At 44.5% G+C, this 20450-nt stretch overlaps 1 protein-coding gene across 1 annotated transcript in view; it reads left to right on the top strand.

Annotated features, from left to right (window-relative positions):
- T265_10297 (hypothetical protein) overlaps positions 1 to 20450 on the top strand; it is a gene marked incomplete at both ends in the record, with an annotated part of 75229 nt that overhangs the window by 43612 nt on the left and 11167 nt on the right. Inside the window, 4 exons of the mRNA XM_009176623.1 lie at positions 2002 to 2209; positions 7553 to 7622; positions 16764 to 16908; positions 19749 to 19994. Of these exons, the coding sequence (XP_009174887.1) occupies positions 2002 to 2209; positions 7553 to 7622; positions 16764 to 16908; positions 19749 to 19994 (669 nt within the window). The remainder of the gene's footprint in view (positions 1 to 2001; positions 2210 to 7552; positions 7623 to 16763; positions 16909 to 19748; positions 19995 to 20450) is intronic.

The raw sequence follows: 20450 nt of genomic DNA, 5'->3' as shown, positions 1-20450 counted from the left end.
GGCATGATGAGTTCTTTGTATTTTCAGTTTTACGGAGTATACGGAGAGCTCTCCAAAAGCTTTCGTGCACGAAGCGGTATCCGTCATGGGTGTCCACTCTCTCCATTCCTGTTTATTTTCGTGATCGGTGAGATATTGAGACGAGCGCTGGAAGTTCTTTAAACCCCGGTGTTCAAATAGTATGTGATGATAACCTTGTCGATCTGGAATGTGCAGATGATATCTTTCTCGTCTTCAAAGAGCAGGCAAAGGCGCAGGTGTTTTTGGATGAACTTACCAAAATCATCCTGTCCTTTGGTATGCACTTTCCACCCACAAAGTGTAAGATCGTGCTCGTGGGCATGCGAATGCTGAAAATACCACTCACAATTCAGGGGGAGGCACTCGGAGAACCTGCAACGAGGCAATTAGAGTGCGAGTTGTCGGTTGTGCAACGGGGTATCCCATTGAGGAATCTGTCCAGCATCAAAAGCTGCGTTGGTTAGGCCATGTATTGCGCGTGCCGAACCATCGTTTGAGGAAAAAAATATGTTCTGCGTGCGTAATTGGAAACGGTGGTCAACCTTTGGCCTAACAGAAACTTGTGAAAAGTGGCTGCTGTCGGTGCAACTCGCCGTCAAGGTTACTGACCGCCTGATCCCCATTGCTTTAATCGATGTCAGTTTCTATCCAGTTTGTCCAAATGAGTATCTGGCTGCGTATGCACCTCGGAATGATTGTGGTAGGCACCAAGTCCCTTACCTGTCCACTTTTACTGTTTTCTTCACAATGAGGGTTTCAAATAAATCGTGGGTGCATGGCGGCAAAGCGAAGACCGATGTTATGGTGGCAATGATGTTGATGCACGGGGATCATCATGCTGTCGATGACAGCATGACATCAGTGCTCAACACCAATCCTTCACTGCCGAGATAGCAACGACGTTTTAACTGTTCGCTAAGAGGGGATGCTTAGTACTGACAAATTTACCTTCGGACGATAATGAAGGTACTTCGTGCTAAGAAGCGCTATACTTCTTAGATATGCTTTCTGGCCGGCCGGGAAACAAATATATCAGCCAACAGTCAGGATAATCGCCACCCGAAGACATTCGATCGCCGGCCCATGAACGTGACGGTAGAACATGGGGTTGCATTGGCTAATGAAGCCAATTGAAAACGGTCGCAAATGGCCGATGGCTTGGCGCACTGGTATAAAAATATTAAATGTTGGCTTACTAAAATCGATCGAACGTGTTTTTGACTGTAAACTGAGCATACTTAGCCAAACGAACACTATGTCTGCGTGTTTTAAGTACATACCTGACGGGCGCATTCTTCAAGCCACCCTACAGTATGGGCAGATACAGGACACTCGGACATGTTTTCAATCAGCTTTTCGTTAGCATGAGCTTCAAACATATTTGTATATTGCAACCATCAATGATACGTCGTGTATGTTCCTCAGGCGAAACTGCCCTTATTAATGCCACAGGCATTTTTAATCGGAACGAGTCCGAACTTTGATAAACTCGTGTGCTGTAGAACAGTTAATAGTTCGCCAGGTCGGTTGGATGTGCCGAGGCGTTACCTTGCTGGAATGTGCCAAACCATGTTTAAATACTGGGGATTAAAAAGGTGGTGCCTTTGCTAAGGTACTGTTTATTATCCGTTTGGTGATGACTTATTTACAGGCGAACATTTCCGCTCAAGCCATTATGCAGCCATCAAAGCGGCTCCATTCACTGAATACCTGTATCAATTATCAAAAGAACCCGCAGTTTGAATCCCGCTGGGTGTATCGGTCCAGTACTTATACACATATTTTTAAGCCTAGTGCTTGTTTTAACTCAGTGATGTGTTGCACGTATGTTCTATTGTACACACTGCTGCTTTGGATCAGATCCGGAAGAACTGGTAAAGTAAATAAAAAAGATTGTTCTCGGCTGATTTACCCCTGCTTGCGATATTTGACACCCTTCTCCGTTTCGATCGGTGCTTCCATCTCCGTTTTACGATTCAGCAAGCACATGTACGCGGTAGCATCAGATTCTTCTTATGTGACTCGGATGCCCGCCTTCAGTTCGCGCTACCCCTATACAACGGCTCTGCTAAGTCTTCCAGAAGTACAATTACCTGATGGACAACTCGATGACCCCATCACATACGGCTACCCCACTTTAGAAGTTTATGTCGTCTTGACATTTCCATCGTACTTTCCGCAAGACCCGGTAAGTTTTTTCTACCTGTGGTGTCTGATGACCAGTTGCCAAACTCACTTGTTTCTTCCTTGTAAGCGAGCCGCTACCCTATTTTATTCGTCCTTTTATTGACAACAATGACGTGTATATTGGAAGGCAATCCAATGGTATGTCTCGCCACGACTATTAGAGGGCTTCTTGAAGTCGCAATCTTTTAGACTTTGACTGGTTGTATTCAGCCTGTACACTGCTGCTACTTCGGGTATTCCAAGTTGTCATCGACTGCGGATGCCGTTTCAAAAGACAGCCTAGGGAGGATGCGTCATTTTTGGGTATTTCGAGTCTGAAGTCTGAATGAATCAAAATAGCGTATGCTTAGTTTGATCAACACCCAGTAGTGACCGGTTAAAATTCACTAGGCATTTGTCGCAAGCCAAACACTCGTTCGGTTAGTTTATCCATATGCATTGCTCGTTACACGTGGTGATTAAATATTGAAAAACCCAGTTAATGGCATCTGAATCTACTTGGTACTTTACCGTTCTCATTTAGCAGTAAAACTCTTGTACACCTTCTAGGATAGGTTTCCCGTGCCTCCACCTGTGCTTGGCTGGAGACGTTGCAATAAATAGTGGCTAATCGATGCCAGTGGCGTTGGTGCTTTCAGTTTCTTTCCAGATTGTCTGATTGAGCGGTTGAAGGTGTAGGTACCTCGGAGTGTTTGACATAGGCCAGCACTAGTCCTCTCCATCGCCCATCAGTGTCAACACTGATGCTGGTGCTGACGCTGATTTAAATAACCGAAGTGGGATACTGATACGCTTTTTCACTAGCCAGCCTGATCGGGTCACTACTTAAATTTTAAGAGCTACTGTCCCGTAGGTGATAAGTACGCGTGCTGTTTACCAGAGTGCGACGAACTTCATCGGGATATATCCACTTGTTGTTAAAAGACCAGTCTGAGCGGAATTCATAATTAAGTGAAAACTGAATTTTCATCGTCCCAAAAAGGAAAATGCCATTAATAAGCGATCAGAGTGATAGACGTTTCCAACACCGCGTAAACCGATTTACTATGAATACTTTTAATGCGTCTTCGGCTTCAATTCTGCGCATATCCGGACGTCTTTTATCAAAATCTAACTTGGATATCCTCTTGCTGACAATACATCCGCGTGTATTTAGCTTTTCCAACGAAACTGAGGTGGCGAGTCCGTAGGACGAACGGAGCTAAGGCTCTTTCAAAGGTTTTTTAACACGTTCCCAAACGCCCTAAACAACAGTTCCAAAAAGCTCGGTCGGGCGCCACCCGTTGGACCACAGTCTGCGTCCAACATGGCGATGTTTTCACCATCGTAAAGCGACAAAATGATAACATGTCGCAGTTTAGTTGATCTACATCCATTACACGAATTCAGCCAAACCTATTTCAATAATTCGACTATATGGTTACATTCGTCCTACCCTAGTAAGACTGACTATTCCAAGGGTATATTCCCCTTTACCGTGTCTTCTCCGTTACTATTGTCATTTGTCCTTCCCCGTGCCGTCATTAATCTGACTGGTGTTGTATGTTTGGTTAGAAGTGCATAAAGCATCCGAATCAACCTTATCCCAGCGAGAGGTTGCTTCTTGTTTTTTGAAATGAAAATGTAACCCTTGATCTGTGGATTTCGTAAGTTTCCTCTCACACACCTGGTCATGGTTTGTAATATAATGACGGTGCATGAAGTTTTTCGGCAATAATGACCCTTAATTCTTGGTTCTGTGACTCCCTACTCAACGTCTGAAGGGCATCACACAAAGTATCTGGTACTTACCTAACACACTGATGCTCACAGATTTACTAGCTCTCTTTGCTCTCTGTTTGTCTCAAATCCAACATCCTACTTTTGTACCACCTCTGTCCTGTCACCCAGTTCATCAAACCCCAAGCCTCAATCCAAGTTGAATCTTTCGATTCGGTCGATGGCCGCGTGGATAACATACTCGATATCCCATTTTATTGGTTCCCTATGTCGCGCCCAATCCGTTGCCCGATTCGGCGCAATTATTCCATGGATGTTGAGCACAACCGCTTTGGCTCAATTTTTCATCGCCTCATTTTCCCGCATGATCGATTTTTGTTCAGCCCGTCTCTGCCCGCACCACAATTGTCAATATTGGTGGAAAACTGCTCTAGAAATGTTGGTAAGCTGTGTCCGCTGTACTTTGAGAGGACCTTTCTTTTATTATTATCCTGCTGTTTGAGAGGTATCCAATAGCATCGCATAGTTTTTATGGTGACAACCGACTCAATAACGATCGTGAATACCGTAGTTGAAAGACTAATTGACCGAAATTTGCGCTCTTGAATCGCCTAACAATCTATCCCTGATGAGCAGATCAAGATCGTACAATCTGATATTCACCGAGTGTGATGTTCGTGGTTGAACTGGTCGAGTATTTTTTTAGTATAGTACAGTGTTAAGATATGTTTTTTGGACGGATTTAACGCTCTGGAGTAAAAGAGTGTTTAAATGACGTTTTATGTGCATGTTTATAACGTTGATCACGGCAGCATTCCTTTTTTGATAGGGAGCGCTTTGTCCTCTGTCGAACTTCGCCATTACTATCTGATGCGAAATTGTTTGTGTAGCATCGTGTGATGCTGAATAGAGCATTGGTTTTCTGCCAATAGGTCACTTTATTCCTCTGCCTTCGGAATGTAAATGAAAGATGCTTTGCCCTGTTGCCAGATAATCTGCTAGTGATACTGACGACGTAAGCAATAAGATCGACAACATGCCTGACATTTGTTCATCGCGTTAGCCACTCCCGGGCATTATGTGTGATGGTCTCACTGTGCTACTGTCAGTCACTGAATTATGCGCCACCTCAACTAACATCGATCGATGTTAGATTCGTATTCGCACCACCACACGGTGACATTGGAAGTGAGGCGATGACTTTTCCAGCCACACTGGAAATCATTAGGGCTAAGCGTACACAGTTAATTTGCCTACGACACATCTCTGACTCTAAACGTAGGACCAGGCTGATTATTTGAGTGGATGTTTCGACGCTATCCTTGTGGATTTATTATTTTGGCGTCAAGTAATTCTCTAGATGGATATTAAAGTACAAAATGTTTTCTGTTTCAGTTGGACGCTTCCTTATTAAACTACACCACGATTTCTTTGTAATGCACTACTCATAAGGTTGCTGAAAATCCGTCGAATGTGCTGCACCAGGCCTCTAATTTTGTGCAATTCGGTTTCAAGTAGAACGTAAGGTTGACGGAAACCGGGGGACTGCGCCTACCTGATGAGCCCCAAAAAGGGCGAAACCGGTCGTGGGCTGTCGACGTATTTTCAGCAACCTTATGAGTAGTACATCACAAGGATATACATGTATCGCGATATCTCGAATATCGTAGCGACTGAAACATGATGCGGCCTGGTGCAGCACATTCAGTTGCCTGAGAACATCACAAACGAGAGATTCAGCTGGGTTCCAGGTGAGTATCTCGAAAAAAAAACAAATTGGTTTGCAAATGTGTGTACATTCGCTACGCCATGAGTTGTTCACAAATGCTTCAGAGAACCATTCGGAAATGGTTGTACTAGCCGAGAAAGGCCTTTTGCTTTTTTCTCCATCTCACAGCACTGTTGTTTTTCCCAGGGGTATTTGAAACTGTTTGTCCACTGGAGGAAACTTCCAGTTTTGTGGTCTAGCATCGTCATCCACCCTAAAGGAGCGCGTGGCTTCTAACATTTGCTTTTTGTTGAGACAAGCTACCGGAGGACCCTCTGTCTTGTGTAACTTATGTACACAATATTAGTGAAATCTTCCTTCCTGATAACGAGCTTTTGAGGTGTAGGCCCGTTGCACATGCGTATCGAACAAGTGTGCACGTTAATTGCTTTTGTGACTGTATTTCTCCTGCATCATCACTGCACTTGATGGCCAATCGCTAGATAAACCTGTTTGTCTGTCTACAAAGGTTTCTTCCGGGTTCAGCGTCATACGGATTTTATTGACTGTCGTGGTTTCATCGGCTTTATTCTACGCTGCTCACCGACAAATCGATCGTGTTTCTTGCGTTTCACCAGTCTAACCAGCACAGTGAGCCGGCGTCTAGGTCATACGCAGACTTCCCGAGGTTGGTCGCAACTATAGCGTGATTCAGACGACATTCACTGTTGCTAGGCCAGGTGCTGACAGGTCATCCCACAGTGGGTTAGGCTGTCTTGTTTATACACTCGATGGCGTATGCCCCACACCACGTCCCAAAAGGAGGCATTTGACACCGAGAGATCCGTGGTTGCCTGGCTTTCATGTAATACAAAAACGAAGCTGAGGTCGAGTATTTACTGTCATTCTTGCCCTATCCGATAGCAAAGATTCGTAATTTCAGTGCACCAGCGTTCTTGTGTCACCGTGGTATCAGCAGGCCTAGCAACTTACGTCCTTTAGGGCTGACAGCAGATCGACTCAGCTTGGTTGGAGTGCAGTTTGGCAGCCAAGCTCATGTGGTTTGCTTCTGTAATAAACCATCGAATAGCCGCTGATGTCTGAGAGGGTGAGATAATGAAGCAAGACCAGATGACACAATTGACTTCCTTGATTGGTATACCATTAGCTAGCGTACAAAATAGCAGTCAACTTAGCAAGTCGCTTCGTTTGGTATTGGTACATTTGCCGCCAGGTTGCTCTGTTCATTGAACGGGTTAAAGCTTGGAGTGTTCGTTTGTTAAATAATACTTCGGCACACTCAAATATAAATACAAGTTGACCTAAGTTTTGCAACCCTATTCACTTTGAAACACATTATTTCAATTTAGGATGTAAAAATCAGATCAGATATGTTCTTCTCAACGGTACAAAAGTTCGGTAGACCGAACTTTTCCGCATGGCCACTTAGGCTAATCGCTTTCCGCAGTAAGCCCATGGAAGCTCACCTATAAAGTGGGCTGGATTCTTAAATCGAGCGCTACTTAGATGGATAACACTGACTAGGAATGTGTAGCTTTTTCAACTGAGGGCTACTTAATTAACTGGAGTTTTAGTGTACATTGGTGGGGACTTTTTACTTTGTCATGCAAATGGAGATGCCACTTATTCTTTAGTGATATCGAACAAGTAAGTTTTGTGAAATACACTCATTTGCAAACTAATTTGGTTTTTCGAGAGGCTCACCTGGAACCCAGCTGAATCTCTCTCGGCGAATTTTCAGCAACCTTATGAGTAGTGCGTTACGAATATGCAAGTAAGTTTTGTCTCTAAGTGGGTTTTAACCAGCTTCATTACATGCTACTTGGGTCGTCAATCTTGTCTCAACAATCTTGAATGGTCACCACATCCTCTCGTCTCATTCCGCAATTGTTTTAGAGACGGAATCTGCTGGCCTTGTCACGTGGCATGTCCCATGGAGCAACCACTTCTACAGTTCATTCATCAGGTAGGTAGCTTTTTTCACCACAATATTCTTGTCGCTGTGCCCTGAGAAGCTGAGGTTTCCCCCACTTTCATATACCCTCTCCGTTGTCCTACTGACTTGCCGCTGTGCACAGCTAACAACACAGGATGATGAATTTTAATATGTTTTTGTCCTTACCACGGTGAATTTTGGCATCCGGTACAAGGAGATCCAATGAACTGGTCGATTGGTTCAACTGTATCACCCTTTCGATGCCTAGCTGCCATGCCACCAGAAGGAAGCACGAGGGCTGGGATACTGCCAGGTTGCCCAAGCCTAGACAAGGGAAGTCGAGAGGCAGAGGTCAGGTCCGAACCACGGACCTTCCGGTCAGACTGGGATTCATTAGATGGCAAGATTCGCTATCCTGATACTCTGAATCAATGTTTGCACTTCCGAGCTCAATAAAAAACGGTCGCCTAACTCATTTAGGCGCAGACTTATATGAATTCAGGTGGTCCCACAAAAACGGCCTGGTAATTGTCAGATGTTTCCCAATCCGTCTGATGGGCCCTAATCAGTGCGAAACGCAAAGGAGAGTGCTTTTGTGCAACCGACGATTTCTATTTTGTTAAAAAATATCAAACCTGTGGGCTGATAACTATCAGGTCACTATTAAGGATCATTACAAGTTTCGTTTCAGAAGAACTTGATAAACAATCGTTGTGCAACCTTTCTATTTTGTTAAAAAATATCAAACCTGTGGGCTGATAACTATCAGGTCACTATTAAGGATCATTACAAGTTTCGTTTCGTTTCAACTTGATAAACAATCGGTAGTTTTTATTTGGGCAACGTTCCGCTTTTGACACAAAAGCTTCATCAGGCCAAGTGAGCAGGTCACCAAATTGGCCAGGTTATAAGGTAGACGGGGAACCAATCAGTAAGTCAACCCTCTTCGGATTTTCACACTAGATCCGTGTTGAGTGTCAATTAATGGCCCTTATCGGTTACTGAAGTTGTCAAAATCTTGCTTTGGTGGACTGGGGGGGGGGCTCAAATTAATTCTGATCGGGTTTGGTTCATTAATCTTCCATTTCAGGGTTCTTCAGTTGATGATTCACTTCGGTTGCCACTGGCTGATTTTTTCTGGTCTTTGTGGGGGCGTGAGTGATCCGACAGTTTGGTTTGAGGGGGTTGAGGTCAAGTGGACTTCAGGTGATGACTACTCTTTCTTCTGATGACCGCACACCAACACATGTCAGCTCGGCTGATCCAGAACGGTCATTCACACGCTTGCCAGTTCCACACCTTCTATTCTATTAACACTGAGGTGCTTGGCGATTTCTACTGCCCGGCAAACAGAACCAGGGACTGTGTCTACAAAATTAAGTGTAATGACTGCACCAAGGTTTACATAGGGCAGACGGCCAGGGAACTACACATCAAAGTCGGAGAGCATAGGAGAAAAATAAACAGGCCACCGAGAAACGCAGATGAATATCAAGCGTTACTGAAGGACTCGGTGATTGCGGAACACGCACTCGACATGGGACACAAAATAGATTTAGAAAATGTTGAGGTTTTGAGGCGAGGACTACGGTCCACGCCACACAGACTGATCGCCGAGGCAGTGGAAATCGCCAAGCACCTCAGTGTTAATAGAATAGAAGGTGTGGAACTGGCAAGCGTGTGAATGACCGTTCTGGATCAGCCGAGCTGACATGTGTTGGTGTGCGGTCATCAGAAGAAAGAGTAGTCATCACCTGAAGTCCACTTGACCTCAACCCCCTCAAACCAAACTGTCGGATCACTCACGCCCCCACAAAGACCAGAAAAAATCAGCCAGTGGCAACCGAAGTGAATCATCAACTGAAGAACCCTGAAATGGAAGATTAATGAACCAAACCCGATCAGAATTAATTTAAGCGCCCCCCCCCCAATCCACCAAAGCAAGATTTTGACAACTTCAGTAACCGATAAGGGCCATTAATTGACACTCAACACGGATCTAGTGTGAAAATCCGAAGAGGGTTGACTTACTGATTGGTTCCCCGTCTACCTTATAACCTGGCCAATTTGGTGACCTGCTCACTTGGCCTGATGAAGCTTTTGTGTCAAAAGCGGAACGTTGCCCAAATAAAAACTACCGATTGTTTATCAAGTTCTTCTGAAACGATGACTTCTCAATCGGTTCCAAACCTTTTCCAATTGATCATGACAAGTTATTAGCAATCAGCCTTTGAATGTCCCTTCCTTCGTGTTTGCGTTGATGTCCTGACTCAACAGATCCCATGCGCAGTATGGTTAGTTTCTTTTCATGCCACACCGCATTCCTTTCTAACTTTCGGATCGCACGTTGCCAGTCTTAGTGGTTCATATGAAAGTAATTTTTTGTAACCAGCACTGAACCAAATTTTATGCAGTAACGATAGGTTCCTTCCACTCCCCGAATTCAAAATTATATTGTGCCTTGATTTCATACCCTTACAGTCCTGTCAAGACGAATATCATTGATCTTGAAGTTCCAAGCCCTCAACCTGAGAAGCTTTTGGAGAACCAAAGTGCCTTTGTTGACCTTTATCTCAACCCTTACTGTACGGAAACGATCTCTGTGCATTACTCAATCTTCCAGTGGCTCGCAAAAGTAAGTTGTACTAATCTCCAGTGCATCATATGTTGGTGTTCAGTCTAAATGAGCTACTTTCAGCTGGATCTTTTCTTTAAACTTATTGGGCGCCGGCCACATCAAAAATCCTTTATGTTGAGCTGGTAGTTACTACCCTTGATAATATTGTTCCTATTGTTCTGGTTACCACGTTCACTTGGAACTAAGTGCGCGTCACTTGAACCATTCGACAAAACTGACGGGTTGCCAATCCGCTTAACTGCATAGGATTCGGCGAGTGGACATCTGGTGAGCCCAGCAGTAATCCATGATAAACTCATTTATCTGCTCACTCGCGAATGACTTTATTCAGTTTCCGCGTGCACTACCCACTCTCCCTGATTGTTCCTAAATGCTCGCATCCAGCATGCTCTTGTGTTTTCCACTTTGTCTCTCCTCTGTAACCCTCTATTTGTAGCCCCTGCCGTAATGTACTACTACCACGTGACGATGGTGATTCGACTGGTCTCCAATGGAAGATGAGAATTCTTTGTACATTTCTACTTAATTATTTTCCTATGATCGCAGTCCCAATTATCCTTTCCATCAGGGACCTCCTCTTCTAGATGGAACAGTATCTCGGTCTGTCGAACTTCGCCACTAACTTGCTAAGCGGAATTGCATCACTACTCACCAAAAAGTGGCCGTCCCTACATGTGAAGGACAATTTTAAGAGTCAGAAAATGCTAGTACTGATTGGCATGACGATGGATTCCCACTAGGCTATGGCAACCTAGCAGCATCCCAGCCCTTTTGCTTCCTTCGGGTAGCATGGCAACCAGGCACCGAAATGGCGTTACAGCCGAACGATTTATTTGTTTTTATAGGCTATGGCGAGGCAGGACGTTTGAACTACTTCTGCTTCCTGCTCCCCGCATTTCCGTTACTGACAGGTGAGCGTGATGGCTGGACTTACCTTCCAATGAAGTGGTCCTGTAGCTCATAGATATTCCAGTAAACCGACGGTGGACTCAGCGGTAGATAGTGTGGTTGATCTTTTCAACGTGAAGTACCCTTCAAAGTAGTAGTGAAATAGAACGTTCATTGACAGATTAGTTGTTTGGCTGTTAGTCCACCGACATTTCCCCAATTCTTCAGAAGTACTACGTTCCTGTTCATCAAGGATAGCATGTAAAACCTTGAATTCATTCGAAGAGGGCCCACGGATGCTCTTCAACTAAGGTAAATCTTAAAATGACCAGTCAGAGGGTCACACTATCGTTATTTCCATAAGTTTGGTTTGTAAATCACTTGTGTCTCCTATCTTTGGTGGTAACACAACTGTCAATCAATATGCCAACGTTTTTATATCTTTGTGTGGCGGAGAAATAGAACGATAGATGAAATAGCTGAGAAGAAGACGTGACTGGTTTCAAGGAGGCGATCCACTTTACCTTCTTAATTGCTGAAACTTTGGGGGAAAACGAGGGCTTCGATCTCAAGTGTCATCTCATCTTAACTGGCCTTTTTGGGATAAGTATATTTCAAACGGCCTCAATTGTAGGGAGAATACTTTCTAGTGCAATTGAAAAACCGATTTTTTAGTGGATATTCCCTAGGCTTCTCCGTATTCAGCACACTGGTTTCGATGGGCTTTCAATGTGACGATATTCAATAAGGGTTCCTTGGTTTTGATACAGAAACAGTAGGGGAGAGTTTTCCGACACCCGTAAACAACCCACAATCAGGTTTGGTTTACCTGACAGTAACCCCAGCGCCAACGTGTAATAGGCCTATGCCGGAAGGAGTACCACAATTGGACTGTTTGATTTAATTAGAACCCTGAACTACATGCTAGCTACTAATGAGTTTTTTTCAGCAAGTAGTGTCCTTTGGGGTCGTTTGTTTGATTGCTTGCTGGGGAGACTGTTAAGAAGCCCTACTCATGATACTTTTTAGAAATGACTTTTCCCTATTCAGGTTGACCTTCAAATGACGCTTCACCATTCTACGATAACCTCTCACATCATGACAACGAACAGCCTCCTTGGCCTTTACTGAATCGAATCCATCTAGTTTTCAAGGGATCCGAATGATATAGACCAAGCGATGCGAATCGTGTGAACGTGTGCGATCAACCCACAAGCGCGACACAAAAGTCTGGAAAAGAATGTTCTTTCCACTCACTAGAGTTATCGGCCAAACTCACATTCAGCTAACTGGTGTTCTCCAGGCAAGACCCCTTTCAATATGCGCATTGTATCTTATCGGTCAAGGCTTGAAGCTGACGTAGCGATCACCTCACATCCCAACAAGCGTCATGGAATCGTAGAATCTCTATGCTCCTCATGGGTAAAAAAACAGAATCATAGCCTACCTGTTCAATCAATCGATTTAGTGAAGGTCATGCGAGCAAATACTCGTCTCGTTTTCACACTAATTTGCTTCTTGCACGAGACCACTGGATCCAGCTGAGTCTCTGGTCTATGAAGTTCTTCAGCTGAGCGTGCTGCACATGTTTCAGTACATGGCAGTACATTATCCAAATACAACAAACTACTCATAAGGTTGACGAAAACCGGCTTCGCTCTTTTTGGGGATCATCTGGTGGGCAGTCCCCGAGGTTCCGTCAAGATTATGTTCTACTCGAACCCAAATTATACAAAATTCACTAAATGCAGTTTCATTTGCATAGCAATTCTGTTTTCACGGGAGGCCCAACTAAATCCAGCTGAATCTCTCGTTGTATTCTTCTATGTAGCCTCTGGGATCGATTCATACAGTTTACCCTAACTTCCCAAAAAAACTGGAATGCGAAGCACGTCTCTCAAGACGAAAAGTACTTCCCAGATAGTAAATGATCTGCGTGTCGAAAAGAAGTTATTTTCAGAATGATACGCACTGCTAACTTTCAGAGGGATTTAGCGGATGCTCGGAGAAAAGCATCATGGCGTCGGACTGAGATATGGTTGTCATGGTATCCAGTACTTCCTTTGTTGTCATCCGGAACAAGTTAATCGCACCGAGTTTCCAGTTGAGCTTTCTTTTTGTCAGTGAAGCCACTCTTTACCGAGAAGCACTGTGCAACTGTTTCATCCCTATTACGGATCATCAGGGGTACGCACTTCATGAAACTCCAGGGAGTTTTGAACCCGAAACTTAACCGTTCGGCCACGAGCGACAGCAGCAGTGTAGTTAAATAGCACTTAGAATATGGTGCCAATCATCCTTCGGTTTCACCCATTTGTTGAATTTCATTCTTCCTCTGGGCTACTTGTGGATTGTTGATTGCGTGAGGAGATTTGCTTGCCTGAAGTCATTCCATGCTGAAGGGTCGAGAAGCACCGTACGGCTTTTTCAGTGTACTGTTAAAACTACTACTGGAAGTTCGAAACAAAGATATACATGTACCGCGATATTTCAGATATCGTAGCGACTGAAACATGAGGTTGCCTGGTGCAGCACATTCAGTTGTCTGAGAACATCATAAACGAGAGATTCAGCTGGGTTCCAGGTGAGTCTCTCGAAAGAACCAAATTAGTTTGCAAATGAGTGTATATTCGCTAACCTTTGGTATGGTTGCATTTTGTCTTCAGAACGATTCTCCGTCTGTAGTTGTTTATGCTTGTCTGAAAATACAACGGCATATCTCAGTGTGAATAGAAACGTGATCGTTTTGTGCTGACTTGCAGGCATATCTGTCACCAAGTGACCCGATCGCGACTGAGTTTGTTTTACATATCTGCTTCACAGTGCTTCAAGATTGGTTCTCTTCCGTAGTAGTGTTTCTAAAAATCCGGCTTGTAGTACACGGTTGTTGTGTATACTACTCTATGCCACTCTCTCTCTCTCTCTTAGTTGGGTTACCCAGTCCTCGTTTGATGAAAGCTTTCAGGTTGTATGGTGCGTTATATTCGGTGGCCACACTAACTCACTCAGTAGACTTTAGTATCAATTGATTGATAGTTTCAACACAATTCAACAAAGTGAGTAAAAGTACTTCGATGAGTCAAATTTCGAGCAAAAGGGGTGAGTCAGGCGCCTCAATTCCACGAAGAAGGCTCCAACTTTAACTACGGTGGCTGGGGCTACTGTAAATTAATACACGGTTTATATCTAAATAACTGACTGAGTAGCTGAATTCGGAGATATGATTTTACTAGACTTAGTCTTAGACTGAGTCCAGGTTGACTTATCTTCTAAGTTCCACCTGATATGCACCATAATTTCATTCGTTTATTTCAGCTTGTTCGCCTTCACTGGCCCCACCTGTTTGGAATAATTAACGCGCATCTTCTCATTGAACTCACCATCGCCCTGTTGGCCTGGCCCCCTGTCATGCAGAATCTCCCTACTCTCTTAGTTGCTGCGAGGTGCCCTAGCTCAAGTGCGTCCTATTTTATGTTTGAATTTATAGGTTGGCAAATATACGTAAAATGAAGTTATTGTTACTTTTTTTGCGAAGTGTACACTTCAAACGCTCCATTGAGATAACGGGACGTTGTGAAAGGACAGAACAGATGAATTACCTGGCACCCATTGCTTATCGTGCTGGGACATTTGGGGACTTCTGGTAAAATATTTGAGCACGCTCATCCGGCATTTCAATTCCTACGTTCGTTACGTAGACGACGGATATCGGTTGGATAACTTAAGCACAGTTTCCCCTGATACGAAGTTTCCCCTTGAAACCGGCCATAACAGCCAGCTAGTTTTCCTTATCGTTTCTGTTCTAAAGAAGTCCGGTGAATTAATTTTCAATGATAATATCACAAAGAGGAACGAAATATGTTCTTCCGAATGTGTCCAAGACGAAATACAACCGTAGGTTACGAATTTTGCACGGTGGATACCCTGTATGACATATTCAAAACTATGTGATTTACAAGACAGCCGAGAAAAAGTGGGCCCATAGTCGGTTGCAGAATCAGTCCCTGAGAGCCAAAGTCGTGGTGTTGACATGACGTACATTGCTGCATGTTTGAGTTTCGGCTTCAGCTCTGCAACCAGGGCCAATCTGAAAGTCAAACTACCGAATCCTACCACCGGATTCTCTGTGCTCGTGTCCGACATCGTGTTTTGTCTTTCGACGAGGCCTCTGTACGATGGAATGCATGAACATCGTCCGGTTTCTTTGACGGTTGTTAGAAGTCATAGTCAAGTGCAGTCGCGTCACATTCCCCCGAGACTGTTCATGTCACAAATGAGAAACGTGCCTTCCAACTTCTATACTTGTTGCCTTTGAACCAATCATGGGGAGTACGATTCTGGCTGCAATCGATAGCAGTGGCCACTTAGTTCCACTGGGTAATCCAGAGCCGTGTCAAGTTTATGACCTTTGAACCTGTGTGGGCCTGTAGTCTTAGCGTGACCAGAACGTCTTCCATTACATTCCGTGATCCATACATGTTCACCCTTTCACATTTTTTCCTTTACTTTGTCCAGTCGTGCACGTGATTCATGTCTAGCTGCCTGGAGATTTGTATTGTCCTAGCTAAGATGATCAAGCTTCATTCGCAACCCTCGTTCTTTTCATGACACCCACGGATATCAATCGTTTAAGTAAAAATAGCTCATTCGTTCTCGAAACACAGTCATGCTTCCAGAAGTGCACTTGTTAGACAACTGGACAGTCTGGGGAATTTTTATTTTAAGCAGGAACTGTACTCACCGAAAAGCATGGCTACTTTTCGGGTCTTCCAAATGAACTACTTAGATGTTTTCTGATCAATGTGAGATCAAACTCATTTTTACTGGATAAGTCATGTTGGAGATTAAAAAACGAACGAGGTAGTCGGTATTAGAATCGCCCATAATTTTGCTGATTTTGGTTGAGAAGATGAGAGGTTGAAACAGTTTCCAGTCAAGTTCTAATCTTTCCAGGATGGTGACATTGCGAATGGATGATACGCTTGACATAATCACAGCTTAGCTAAGATAAACAAGTCGTGGCATTTAGCCGATACGCCCGGTTATGTACTCTTCCTGCGTTACGCGCTCTGAGATGAGCCCTTTTCCTGTGTACAACCGAGAAATTGGCCAAAAGGTTTTGCCAGTTAGTTACTCATTAAATTACACAAGCAAAAGCGTGTGTAACCCCGCGGTTCACAGACCCGATCGTTCTCAATGTCTTCGCGGAGAACATCGGTGAGCTCTGACACAGCAGGATTGCTACATCATGGTTTGAGTAATCACGTGGAATGGCTCGGCCTAAACAAACATTCCAGACATGTCAATCTTGGTGACGGTGCCAACTCTTCTCATTTTGGCACTGATTTACCGGTAGCCACTACACCCACTAGTCACTATCCTGGCATGCCTAACCTAAGAATCAATTTCACGTACATATGATTGCATAAATCGAGTGGGGTTGTGTTCATCTGTATGTGCTTAACACATTTATCTAGGTAATCTTTTCAGTTCTTTTGCTCTTTTTGTATGTTTCCCAGTATCCGCAATATCGCTGACAACATTCCTCGATTTCCACGATTTGTTCCATTCTTCAACATTCCTTATGACTTTAGGAAGTCCTCATAATACACCTTAAGCTCTCTCATTTTCTACATCGTTTAAAGGTTCTGGGGATGCCAGCAAGATGGTCCAAAACGACAAACCTTCAAGCCTGACTTCTAAGGAGACTTGGTACCAACAGTACTCGTTCTTTATCCACATTGTTGCCGCATTGCTTCATCTGATGTCGTTTCATTTACTCAATTTTCCGTAAGTTTCCTGTACATGCACAATAATGCTTTGCTAAGACTTGGTTTATCAGACTTCTTCTTTCGTTTAGTTGTTCAGTCGGCTGGTCCAGTCAGTCCACGTTGTGCTCAACATACAGAAGCTACACTTATTCAGGCATGAATGTGCGTGAATCGAATTAATCACCCCCGTTCATTTCTAAGCTGAATCTAGCCGCTGACCGTCCGAATTCGGTCCAAATTCTCCCGAGTAACCATTGAAATATTTCACGGTGTACAGCCGAAGGTCAACACAGACCAGGAGCATCCATCCAGCAAGGTTCTTTCGTTTTCCTCCACAACGCGGGCCAATACACAGGGTGATGCTGTGGGCTACACTAGTAGGAATTCAATTGCAGGGACGTCCTCTGACTGTTTGTATGTCACAATTCAGAGTCAACGGCTCAGGGTACATTCATTAAACTCTCTCATTCGGTTTGGGCAATCGGGAAGCATCATTCGCACTAACAACTCTTCATTCACTGCTCCCCTCCTCACATGCCCCTCAACTATGTCCTGACTCTTTTTGCTGTCGCTTACCTAACCGTCGCCCTGTATCTGAGCGTCGACCCAGAGAACTAAGCGAAATCGAACCCTCATTAAATCCAGAAGGATTTATTTAATACTCTGGCTTCCAAAGTCCGTCTTCTGTTAGGCAAACGTTTCGTCACCAGACGAGCAGACACCATTAGTGCGCAGTTGGGTGCGCACTGAGGATGTCTCCTGGTGTAGTGACGGAACGTTTGCAAGTCAGTTGCCAGACTCGGTGGGGGCTCTGCGAAGCGAACGGTCCTCTTCCACATTCCTTGCAGAGTGTGACCAGTTGACCTATCGAGGGACAGTGATTTTTTCGCACAACGTCTGCCGTACTTCAGCATTACTGATCTGGTTTTCACACTAGACTCCCACAATGTATCTAAAGCACTTATAGTCAAGCAGAGAGCCTTCGAACTTCTTCCATTCGCAGTGGCCACGCTTCTGATGCATAAACGGATCGAACCGCAGCAGGGTACAATCAGCTCTTAAGAGTTAATCTGATGCTACGCGGGTGCCGCAAACGTCGGAGGTTCGTAGGCAAATATCTGGCCTTCCCGATTCGGGAAACGGTCTCATCTTTTACCAGTCCGCCAGGACTTATGCAGCTGCCTAGCTAAGCAAACTCATCTGCCTATTCGATATCTGTGAGCGGACCGATCGATGTGGCGGGTAAGTCATCCATCTGGGCAGCTGCATAAGTTCTGGTGGAATGGTGAAAAGAAGAAATCACTTCTCCGAATTCGGAAGGCCAGGGTAGCTTTCGCCAAAGTGACATTTGTGGCGCCAACATGACAGCTTGACTCATCGTTGGAGTTTGCATCGCCAATCTGTTCTACTTTATGGACCATACACGCAGCCACTGCTTCTTGAAGATCTTCGAATACTTTCTGTGTTTGATCATCAGGACCTCCGAAGCATTCCGCGGGCATATTGGTAAAATCAGATCAGCAGTGCTGAGGCACGGCAGATGATCTTCCGGAAAGTGCACGCCCCCTCGTTAGATCATCTGGTTGCACCCACAGCTTATGCTGGCTAGATCACTTACTTCGTGTGCCAGAAAACCGTTTCTTTCGGAGAGACCTCTTTGTACAGTCTAGTTTCGGGTCGAAACGACCCAGGGGCACTCACCTCATGACATAGAAACAGTCGACTCAGTCGCGTCGGTCAATGTCGTCTCCCCGAACTGGGGTCACGGGACAAGCTTACTGACCCTGACAGATGTGCCTGTATCATGCAGCCAATGGCGATATTGTATCAAAACTCCTGCTTTCAGTGCGTAGCTCTCTCAGTCCTTGCAATTGGACAAACATAACCATTTAACGTCAACGAATTGATTGAGCCATAGCCTTCAGCACATGGCTGTCATTCCCCTACCTTCTATGAATGGAACTGTAGTGGCTGGAACTGCTGTACTTTGGTGCATGGTTTATAGTGGTGACACTGACTGACTGACTGTCTAAAAAAATACGTGAAATGCAGATGAAAATGATGCCGTTGTGTCACTTATCAGGTGATTTTTTCCCAGCGTCCCGCTGTGAGGATTGTTCGTAATCCACTTGGCCAATGTTGCCACAGCCTTTGCTAACTTGAGGGGTATCCAGCATCATGCACAGTAGTTTATTTACTTATTGATTGGCTTTTTAACGAACTCTGGTACACCCGCAAGTTGGTAATGGTACTCGATTCTCTGTGATGTCCCTTTACTAGTGATCACAGCTGACAACGAGTGTTTCTCTACGTCTTAGTTAATAGCCTGGACAAAAAACATTCTGAGAGGGGGCCGGAATTAGGTGGGTTCATCCAGTTTGGTGTCATGCTTGTGAACAATGACTCGTCTTGATGTGGAGTCTGGCTACAGCGAACGATTTTGATAAGTGCAGATCTCACATTCAGTTACGCAACAAGGGCTACCAATAAAGCAACTGGAAAACAGTGCTAACCAGCTGATAAGTGCCTATATTGGAACAAGTGGGCCATGCTTCGTATTCGAAGATTGTTTGCTACAATGGGCTATGCCTGTTGTTGCGCCAATTAGCAAGACTGGTTAGGGCTTTCGTTATGGGTTGACCATCTTTTTATACTGAGCCTCTGCAACCAGTTTTTCATCAAAGCTTTATCGTGACCCAGTGTACTTGCCTGCTTTTGTTACCGTTGGCACTAGGCCCACTGCTTAGATCAGAGTTCATTATTTCGTTATTGTGCTTCAGTGGTTCTATAAATTTGAATTCAAGTCAGCTATTTCGTTTCACCTTGCGTTTTTTCCCTCGTGACTCCCTCGTTTTACAGCACATCCGACTGGATCCGCATGCAAAAATACGGGCATTTGGGTCTGCGTTATAATGACTTCTTCGCCTACCCTTCGAAGATTTCATCCCTCGACTGGGTGTTAGCACATTGTCCTCTGCTCCTTCTTACCATCCCACTGAGTATCCTGGTCCCTTGGTTCCTCACGCTCTTTTTGGCAGCGCAGTGTCGAAGCGGTCACTGGTTTGCTCGTATACATGTGCGTTTTTTCAATGGTGGAAACCTCATGTAAGTTTCTACTGTTATTTCTTCGTTATCATTCTCCCTTTCGTAAACTAGATATCAGTTAGGGGTTATTATTTACAGGTTGGTTTCGAATGTTCAGTTTTTGGGGGTGCCCATTATCTGCACAATCCTCTCGGCTGCAAAACTCATACCAGTGGAGTAAAACTTTCTACGCCAAAATGTTGCATTTTGTTGCGTATGTGCTCGAGCCAAAAACCGTCCTTATCTACGTTCACATTTTTTCAGTTCACCAAATTTCATTGATCACCGGAGCAACGATGCCTCATCATCCACAGCATGACATCAGTGTTCAACACTGATGCTTCACTGCCGTACAACCATGATTTATTTGAAAGAAAGAGAAGCGTAAGGGTGGACGGGGAAGGGACTTAGTGCTAGCTCACCACAATCATTTCGAGGTGCCTATAACTCGCACCATCGGTAACTGATGGCAATATG

Source organism: Opisthorchis viverrini (genome assembly GCF_000715545.1).
Source record: "Opisthorchis viverrini unplaced genomic scaffold opera_v5_350, whole genome shotgun sequence".
Lineage (NCBI taxonomy): Eukaryota > Metazoa > Platyhelminthes > Trematoda > Opisthorchiida > Opisthorchiidae > Opisthorchis > Opisthorchis viverrini.
This window is presented reverse-complemented; position numbering and strand designations above follow the sequence as displayed.